The sequence below is a fragment of the Brachypodium distachyon genome, chromosome 1 (genome assembly GCF_000005505.3).
Source record: "Brachypodium distachyon strain Bd21 chromosome 1, Brachypodium_distachyon_v3.0, whole genome shotgun sequence".
NCBI lineage: Eukaryota > Viridiplantae > Streptophyta > Magnoliopsida > Poales > Poaceae > Brachypodium > Brachypodium distachyon.
Window position 1 is genome coordinate 31,954,706 of NC_016131.3, and position 10,100 is coordinate 31,964,805.

Below are 10,100 nucleotides of genomic sequence, written 5' to 3' on the forward strand. Positions count from 1 at the left end.
ACTTCCTAGTCAATCACGTGTCACCTTCTTTTTCTTAGCCATGTTTTTTTTGAGCGAACGGTCAATCCAAGTATTCATTCTTCTCACTCCTTCACTTCCTCCCACACGAGCCAACTCTCCGCGCCACCGCTGGACCGAGGCGCCTCTGCCTCCGTCGCTGGGCCAAGGCTTCTCCGCCGACCTCGTGGTCGGCCTCCGCCGCCGCCTCTGCTGGCCCATGCGCTTGGATGCAGCCATGAGGAAGAAGATGGAGGTGCGCGCCGGATTTGATTGCCGATTTGTGTGGTCTGATTTGATTGCGGGTTTGTACTGTGCTCTTGCTTGCTTTTGGATCTTGTGATTTCTTTTCGAACGTTTGTGCTGTGATTTTTGAGTACCACAAGTACCATGGATAGATATCATATACTTAAGTTTTGATGAATGGTACACATATACTAAATTTTGATGAATGCTTGTGTTTATTATTTTTTCTTTCTTCCTGTTACATGACGTACAATTATGGGTTGATGTACACAGTATTTACATACAAAGTACTAAGTTTTGACGAATGGTACATGAGGAGGTACTAAGTTTTGATGAATGTGTTTTTTTTCTTGGTACATAAGAGGTACATGTGGTGTACTATATGATGTACTCGTCTCATAAGTTCATGTACACGATGTACTTAAAATCTGATAAGGTACATGTCATCTACCATAGTGCGGGACAGCTAATGTTTGGAGACACAAAATTAGGTTGCACCCCGTCTTCCTTTTGCGAGTGAATTTCACGGAAACACGGTTATTGAGATTTCCTTTTTAGGGAGTCACAGCTTTTGTCAATTTGTCCGCAGAACCAAAAGTTGTGCGTCTAATTATCTCACATCGCGCAAAATGAACGTTAGACGATTTTGATAGTTTTTCTTATAAGTGGGTCCCGTCCGTCGGGCGCCACTCTTTTCTATCGGACCCCTTGCATTTTTTTTCCCTCGTCCCCTCTTCTTTTTCTACAAATGGCAGCAACAACAGGACGGGAGGCGCAAGAGGCGGTGCGGGCGTGCGCATGCGGGCGGCGGTGCGGCAGGCCGCTGATGGAGCGGCCGCTGCAGGAGTAGTTGACATATAACCGCATGTCTGGGTAGCGGTAGCTCGCGCGTGCATCGACAGGTAGCTGCGCCATGGCTGCCGCGCGGCAGTGAGTGGTCTTCCTGGCCGAGAACGAGCTGCGGAGTCCTAATTAGGTTGCTGGACTAAAAGTTACAAAAAAAGAAGAGAGGACTTGGCTCGTTCTCCGGACGCCATGGCGGAGTCCTACTTAGGACGCCATGAAAGTTAAAAAAAAAACCCTTTGAAACCAACTTTTCTAGTTGTGTCATTCGCATTTTGATATTTATTCAAGTCTCTGTGACGAAATAGTAAACGACCAAACATGTACGAGCTAGACTAACTTTGCGTATGTTATGAACCACACGAGCCGCCCCACCTTAAAGGGTGAGAACTTAAGATTTCTTAACGTACGGTGGCCAGAGACACCTCACAAGTTTTAATGGTTTTCATGGGCCGAAGTTGTAAATGGACCGAGCCCATTTAAAATCCTGATCTAATGCCATGTCAGCAATCCCGGGTTAACCAAGCGGCTAATCTCAGGTTAGGAGGTTCAACAAGAATTAATTAGTTCAGGAGCAAACCCGTGATTAGAAGTTTAGGGTTCGATTCCGACAAACAAACAAATAATGTACATTACATCAGTCTAGGGTTCGATTCCGACGAATCGTACCGAGTTCACGTTCAAAATTGAATTTTCTCCTGCTGAAATGGCAAGATTGACGCGTACATTTCAGGAGTCAGGACTAGGCACACCCGTGCGGGCCGGCCCTAGCCAACCTAACAACGACTCCCTATTTGCTCCCCGTCCAGCACGCCCATGCCGTCGCGGCCCACCCGAGTTCCAAGTCCAACCCACCGCGCCCGGCCCCATTGCAGCTGCACAGCCCGCTGCTGCCGAGCGAGCCGACACCGCGCGAGACGGCGAAGACCGGCGGCCGAAGGAAAGCACCCACCCACGCCACGCGCCCCGCCGAGCCCCCCACGCGAGCGCGCTGCCGGCGCACACACTAGCTCAGCGACTAGACTAGACTATAGAGTGCGCGAGGAGGTGATGGAATCCAGCCGGTGGCCGCGGTCGGCGGCAAGGCAGCTGCCGCGCGAGGCCGATTCCTTCCTTGCTGCTCGCTCGCCTTTTCCCCTTTCACCGCGCGCCACCTTACTACCTTACCCTCCTCCTACCCCCGCCATGGTTACCAACCCGCGGCAGCAGCAGCAGCGGATCGAGGTTGAGAAGGCATGGAGGACGCGTCGCTCGAGCACACGCCCACCTGGGTCGTCGCCGCCGTCTGCCTCAGCATCGTCTCCGTCTCGCTCGCCGCCGAGCGCCTCCTTCACTACCTCGGCAAGGCATGCCTTCTAAACATTTTTCCGTATTAGCTCAGTTTTTTTTTCTTCTTCCGTATTGCGCTCGTGAGTTAGCTGCATCGTGGTACCCCCGCAACTGTACCGTACCTTGCTCGATTTCTGGTGAAATGTGGGGGTCTAGGTGGAGGGTGGTTATGGTACAGTTTTGCTCTCCGCTCTGGAACGCACTTGCAGAGGATCAGAGCACCTTGCTCCTTTCTGCTATTCGATTCGCAAGCTCGTGGTGATAATGATGATATATGATCGTCGTCGCATTCGAGGGGTTTTCCAACTGCCTTAATGCTTTGCACCAGATGTAGCCGAGCTCAATTGTTTGAAATAATTTTACTTGATCTCTGCAGTATATGCGGCATTTTCTTGGTACTGTACTTAGAACGAACAACTACATGTCTATGAATGAACAAATGTACTCCTTGATTAGCTTCATACATTCCTTGTTTGGTGTTAGACCGAGATGATATTCAATCCAGTTTTACAAAAACGATCTTTTGGCAGCATCTTAATGCATGAACTCCCCGTGAGTAGTCTGCCCATGCAGATAATTTCGACTGTAAGCGACACATCACACACTAATATTTGATTTTATTTTGGCAAGGCATTTCCAATGTCAGCTATTCCTCACTATTGACAGACTCAAAGTAGCTCACCCACTTATTTCCCTGGTGTTCTCCTGTCCATTAGCTCTTATGAGCTAGATCATAAATTATGTTATTCGTGTTTTCAGTTACTACCTCTCCGGAATTAGTTCTCCAAAACGTCATTTAATTCGAACAGAGGTAGTACTTGATTGTCCAGGCTGTTTTGGATTGGAGGACTTCTAAGGAAGGCAGGAAGCTAACCTTTTTGTATTATCCAATCGAAACTTTAACATTAATAATTCTCGGAATAAAACTTTAACAGTAATAAACTTTGATGTTGCACATCCAAAGAGCACACAGTCCATCGTTAAGGTCCCTTATAAATTTAAATACTCAACAACAAATTTGTCTGTTGGACTTTCTTTTGTAGTCAGTAGTCAACACTCAACACTTAACAGTGCAAATAAGAGATGCCAAGGGTTTTCCCCCTCCTACTTATGCTTTCTTCTAAAATTGTGCAGGCACTAAAACATAAGCAGCAGAAAACACTGTATTCAGCTCTACAGAGACTAAAAGAAGGTAACATTCAGGAATACCTGCAATTGCATGAACACTTATCAATCTGGCATATGACCATGCCTTGGAATGGTTCATTTAGTTTGACTCCTCTAGTGACTGCACACTAAATACGTAGTATATCTGTTATTAAATTTTAAAAGACTGTAAGGAAACAATGTAACAGAGTAAATAACTGAAGGTTACTTGTTGACTTTAGCAAATGGTAAATAGGAAACAAGACAAAGGGTTGGCAATATTTTTCACAGTTAGATGATATTAGATTTTTCTTCTGTTTTATGTGTCTTATCTGTTTCAATGGCTACACATGCAGAGTTAATGCTTCTTGGATTTATCTCCTTTCTCCTGAGTCTCTCTCAGGGTTTAATTGTTCATATTTGCATACCGGAAACCTACACACTTCTCATGCTTCCATGCAAGAAAGTGAATCACAAGGTTCCAGAAGAAGGTGGCGTACATTGCAAGAAAAAGGTTATCAGTGCCATATTTCCAAAAACTAAGATCCTTTTTTTCCTTGTTGAAAGTAGATACCTGATTATTTCATGAAAGTGGATGTCTGATTGTTGGTGCATTCATTTATGAGATACAGATCCTTTTATGCTGGGTGTCAAGGCCTTGTATCATTATCATAGGAAGCTGTCTTCCCTAAAGGAAGCAGTTTAAGTTGTAGTGTGCAGAAATATTATTAAATGGTCATCATAAATATAGGCTTGCTCTGTTTCAGGGTGATGTTCCCTTGCTTTCGCTAGAGGCATTGCACCAGCTGCACATCTTCATATTTGTACTTGGCTTCGTCCATGTTGTTTTCTGCGCTACAACAATATTGCTTGGTGGAGCAAAGGTATGTCTGCAAATATAACTTTCTGCTGCATATGACCATGTTTGTGGATAAGAAACTTAATCTGGCTAAATTTTTCTAGATAAGAAAATGGAAGCATTGGGAGACAGGAATTCACCGAGAAATACGTCCAAAAAGTTTGTATTGCCCTATCCTTGTGTTTTCTTGATTGATTTTGATAAGTACATGATGCAGCCACCCTACCTGCATAATATAGTTACAGTAGATGTGACTGATGGAGATATATAACTTACTTTGAACATATACAACAGAGTACATAGAGTCGTTTGTGAGTTCTGACTGGTGAGAGCTATTAAGAATCCACGTTCACCGTTAATTTTGAATTGTGTTCTTAGCCTTGCTGCCCCCTCCCAAGCCTATGTTCTCACACTTTACGGGGATCTTGAAGCTGCCCACATAAGCTTAGTTCTTGCCTACATCTTGGAGGGCTTGAAGATGTGTTAAGACATAAACATGTATCATGACATCGATTTGCATGTGAGCAGGCACCTTTTGATTTGTCTTAAACTGCATTATTAGAAATTTGTCAACAGGGTACAGCTACATGCAGAACTTAGAAGTTTTGTACAGATGCGTAATTTTACAAGTCCGGCACAAATGAGTTCTGAATTAGTCAATAGTTCATACAAATAGTTAAAGCATGGTCTTACATGGATAAAATAGTACACAACAGCAAAACTCGTGATTCCACATGCTGCATTTTCATTGCTTGGAAACACTTGCTTTTATGTCACATCATCAGTAGCAATCTTCAAGAGAATCTCTTGCTTAATAAATGTGATTAGACAGTCATGTTAGAATTAATTGCCCATACTATTTGTCAACTTGGTCTTCACAAGATTCAACAAAAAACGAACACCTTTTTAATACTCACTATTAGCACTGTTGGAGCAATGCCAATTTGAGAACCAAGTTCAGCAACTTACAAATCTCATGCTTTTGTGTTCCAAAAGACTCAATAGATAGCTCAGCAAGATTCTTTAGGCCCTTAAAGCTTCATTACTTCGCATGTCGTTAATAGTGTTTAGACTTTTAGAAAGTAAGTCTCACCAAGATATATGAGATGCGAACGCTACACTGGGAGCTAGTGGACTGGGCCAGGGAGGGAGAGGGGGTATATAGGTGGGCTGGGCTGTTAATCTAGGTAATTTTTGCTATATCTTACTCCCTCCGATCAATAAAAAGTGTCGCCCATTTTGTACTAAGTTAGTACAATTTTGTACTAAGTGGGCGACACTTTTTATGGATCGGAGGGAGTACGTATTGAGCCTCTATACTACCTATGGATAAATAATCCTGACAAAAATATCAAACTTCTCGGGAATGCCCGAACAAAGTGCGCACCCCTACTATATCATTCCCATGTGTCCATATCCTGACCTTTGGTCAGATTCTTCAAAACTTTGCAATTCATTTTCCGTCGATTCTCTTAGTTTATTTTTGGTTGCTCTCGATTCCTCATGGACTGTACAAGGAAACATCACAAGCAGAAGAGCTATTTGTATATTAAAACAAGTGCATACTTTACAATTGGCGGCCAATTGAGCGTCCAAATTTGCGTTGACTATAATGGTGCCTATGCACTATACTCTTCTTATTCTGCCTTCCTGTTCTATTAACCATTCCTATATTAAAACATGTGGATACTTCACAAAGGGTTGTGTTTTTTTACTCAATAGGTGTTAGAAAGTTCTGTATCAAATAAACATGCATATCTTCTAATTGGTTAGAAATACTGGAGTTCAATATTTTCATCCTTAGCTCATTGATTTTTTTTTCTTTTACCGGAAAAGTGGCTGCACTACAACAAAGAGAACTTGCAGGAAATACTACACCATTGCATATTGTGCTACATCGTGAACAGGGTGAATTTGTCAGCGAGCGAACAAAGGGATTTTGGAGGCAGCTGGCTGTCATAAGCTGGATTGTAAGCCATCTTCCAATTCAGCTATTTTGAATGTTCTGTCTGCATGATTGATTGTGTGCATCCGTCGATCCAAATTATGACTAATGCAACATAAGTATTCGCTGTGGAAGACATATTTATCTCGTTGCATGCCATATCCTTGACTGATACATGCCTTCTCACTATCATGGCATGCAAAAGTACGAAAGACAGAATTGCCAACTTTCATTAACTGGCCCAGTGTCACTGGATAAAATTATAGGAGATCACCATGTCTTATTTACATCTAATGGCATATCAAATGAATCACATATTAATGGCGTAAGTGTTGGTCAAAGGGTTGTCTTAGCGGAACAAAATACGCCTTATATTTTGGAACGGAGAGAGTATCACTCAAGGCGCTCCTATTTTATGGTATTTGTGGTGGATCAATCAATACCTTCACAAAGCATTACTTATGTTTTCTGAACTGGTTGCTGCAAGACTATTGATCTATTTTCCAAACCTCGTACTCCTTCCGTCCAACAAAAGATGTCTCAAGTTTGTTAAAATTTGGATGTATCTAGACATGACTTAGTGTATAGATGCATTCAAAATTAGTCAAAGTTGAGACATCCTTTGTTGGACGGAGGAAGTAGTATTTATTGCAGTAATGTATTATATGAATTGTCTTGGTTTTGTGTGTCACTGTGTCTCTGTATCTACAACTTACCATGAAGGTTTGATTCACACACTGCAGATTGCATTCTTAAAGCAGTTTCATGATTCTGTGAGTAAATCAGATTATGAAGCGCTTAGATCAGCATTTGTCTTGGTAAGTAACCCTGCTCATTTGTTTCCATACCTTCTCCGGTCTGCTATTGAAGCTAATATGGTGTTTTCTTTCTTTCTTCCCTTTCATTCAGATACACTACCCAAGTCGTCTGGACTTTGATTTTCACAAGTACATGATACGTGCCCTTGAACACGATTTTAAGAGGGTTGTTGGTATCAGGTTGCTATTTTCATAGTACTTGCGACCTTTTTTTCTTTCGAAAAGGAGGGTATACCCCCAGCCTCTGCGTTGCACACAACCATATATTATTGCAAAGTATTTCAACCTTGACTTGAATATATAGTGGCCTTATTTTAGTAACTTGTGTGCAGTTGGTACCTGTGGCTGTTTGTCATCCTTTTCCTTTTGCTCAATATAAATGGTAAGTCTTGCTGAGCCAATCACCCACTCGGCACATGTCTTTTTTTTATTGTTGTGTTTGTGGTACAGGTGTGGGTAGTAGTATCCATCAAACCAGAAATTTACTTATTGCTCCCACTGCATGCTTTTATTTGAATTCTAACCATTTGCATCTGATAAATAACTTGAACCGATCACTTTCACTTTAATGAATTAGCATGCTTTATATCGATTATCTTGAGGTTCAATATATTGGTGTCAGTCCTCTTGTTTATGAGGATAGGTATCTAAAAGTTTATCCTTTTTACTGCCAAATGCAGGATGGCACACATACTTTTGGTTAGCTTTCTTGCCTCTGTTTGTAAGTATTCCTCACTTCAACTATCCTATTTTGCATTTTTCAATTTTCACTCAAACACGGTGTGAGTAACACGTTGGTGTCATATATGTTTAATAAAATTCAGAATACGTTTTTTTTAATCCCAATGAGAACAATTCCTAACAATGGAGTAAATTGCAGCTTCTGCTTGTTGTTGGCGCAAAACTACAGCACATTATTACTCGGTTAGCTCAAGAGGCAGCAGCATCGTTAGCAGATGAGACAAACCAAATCCCCAATATAAAGCCTTCCAAGGATCATTTCTGGTTTGGCAAACCTTCAATTGTGCTTCATTTGATCCATTTCATCCTATTCCAGAACGCCTTCGAGATTGGTTTTTTCTTCTGGGTCTTGGTATTATTCATGACATGCTGTCACTTAAACATTTCATTAATAATAAGACCCTGTAGCTAACAAATTTATCCTCCGCAGGTAACATATGGGTTTGACTCGTGTATTATGGAACAGAAGGCTTATGCCATTTCCAGACTTGTTATCGGGTCAGTAAAATTTTGAAATACCTGCAACTCTGATATTTGGCCCTCTCATGTGCACTGGCGCTGAATATGTAGATGCACAGCAAATCTGTATTTACAGATTCTTCGTGATCTTCTCTTTTGAAAGATCCAGTTTTCATTTTGACGGCGGTACATGTGTTGTCTTTACAGTTTGATCATCCAAGTGGTGTGCAGCTACATCACCCTGCCATTATACGCCATCGTCACTCATGTAAACTTCCTTAATAAGTTCCTCCCCCGTTGTGTTTGCTTCCATTCCACTGCCAAGTCAGAAGATAAGATGTTTGACGTGTCGATTTTGTTGGGCCAGATGAGCGGAGACATCAAGCTGCAAGCGCTCGGGTCGGGCCTTCACGAGTCCGTCACGAACTGGGCCTCGGGCGCCCGGAACAAAGGCCGTTCCGACATGGGCCTCCGGAACTCGCTCACCTGGAAGAGGACCGGCCCCAACCCCAACCCCGTCCCCGGCGGCGGCAGCGGCACCGAGGTCCCAGTGGCCAGGGCGCCCAACGAGCGCTTCGGTAGCTCGCGCAACATGCTGGCGCCGGCGTCCGGCCCTGACATGGACGAGATCGTGTCCGTGGTCGACATCGACGGTGTCAGCAGCCGGAGGTGAACGAGATAGAAGGCAGGCAGGCTACACGCCGCGCCGGCCACTGCCAGGGGCGAGCTGAGAAATTCCTGGTGTCGGGGGAGGTGCGCTGTGCCTCTGGGCCAGGAAGACGAGTGGCCGCCGTGCACACTAGCTAGCTGACACAATGTAACGTCAGGGCTTCGATCTCTCTGTAAACGGTACCGGCGGACGGGACGCGTCTCCGGCCGGCCGGCTGTCGTGCTTGGCAGAGGCAGGAGTTATACGACATATCATGCATGTGAGATCGATGCTAGCCACAACGAGGATGCCCAAATGAGCCGCAGCTATTCGATCTCCAGAAACACTGGTACAGGCCGGTAGACACATAAGCCTGAACTGAACCACCCTCGAGCCACGACAGCCGATCCTGTCGTCTCTTGTGCCAATGTCGTATAACACGCACGCTAGATCACCAGTGAGTCAGTGACAGCGATCGAGCATCTATAAAGATGCTTCGATTCATCGCTCATGTCGTCTAGACAGGACGTACGTACTCAACCTTTCCGTCGCCGGAGCACACCGGCCGTTGAGTGATCGAGCGCCGTCGATTCCATCATGCGGCCAGAGTTTATATGCATCCGATAGATAGATATATTCTCTCCCAATAATTGCCGACTGGACGTGGCGTGCGCGCGCAGGCAAGGCATCCCGTCTCGTCTCGCGCACGCCCGTCGGCTGCCTCTGCGCGCATGCATCCATCAATGTCAGGGACATGCAAGAGCAGAGCACACACACGCAGAATTCAGACACAGGCAGCTACATCAGTCATCAGTGAGGGGGGCTCCATGGCTTCGTGGCTGGCTAATCATGCTCTCATAGACGTGAGTGTTGCAAGAATATTCTACGCTCTTCTCTGTACTACTCCTCTCTTTCACTCACTCTCTCTAAAATCATCTGGGCAGGATTGTTTCGTGCCAAGCACTGTACGTACGCATATTCTTTTGCTTGGCATCTGTACGACATAACCCTTCAGGGGAGCTATAGCTAGGGCTATGATGATGTAGTACTAGTACATATCTTGTGTGA

General features: G+C 44.2%; 1 protein-coding gene across 1 annotated transcript; it reads left to right on the top strand.

Moving 5' to 3' along the window:
* Positions 1 to 1,930: 1,930 nt before the first annotated feature.
* LOC100827835 (MLO-like protein 13) lies at positions 1,931 to 9,361 on the top strand. The gene is made up of 14 exons (XM_003560542.4): positions 1,931 to 2,432; positions 3,550 to 3,607; positions 3,918 to 4,075; positions 4,329 to 4,445; positions 4,525 to 4,579; positions 6,257 to 6,390; positions 7,109 to 7,183; positions 7,275 to 7,363; positions 7,516 to 7,565; positions 7,864 to 7,904; positions 8,064 to 8,276; positions 8,355 to 8,422; positions 8,591 to 8,651; positions 8,751 to 9,361. Exons 1-14 carry the CDS (start codon positions 2,322 to 2,324, stop codon positions 9,054 to 9,056), a joined length of 1,536 nt encoding a protein of 511 aa, XP_003560590.1. The 5' UTR covers positions 1,931 to 2,321; the 3' UTR covers positions 9,057 to 9,361.
* Positions 9,362 to 10,100: the final 739 nt, after the last annotated feature.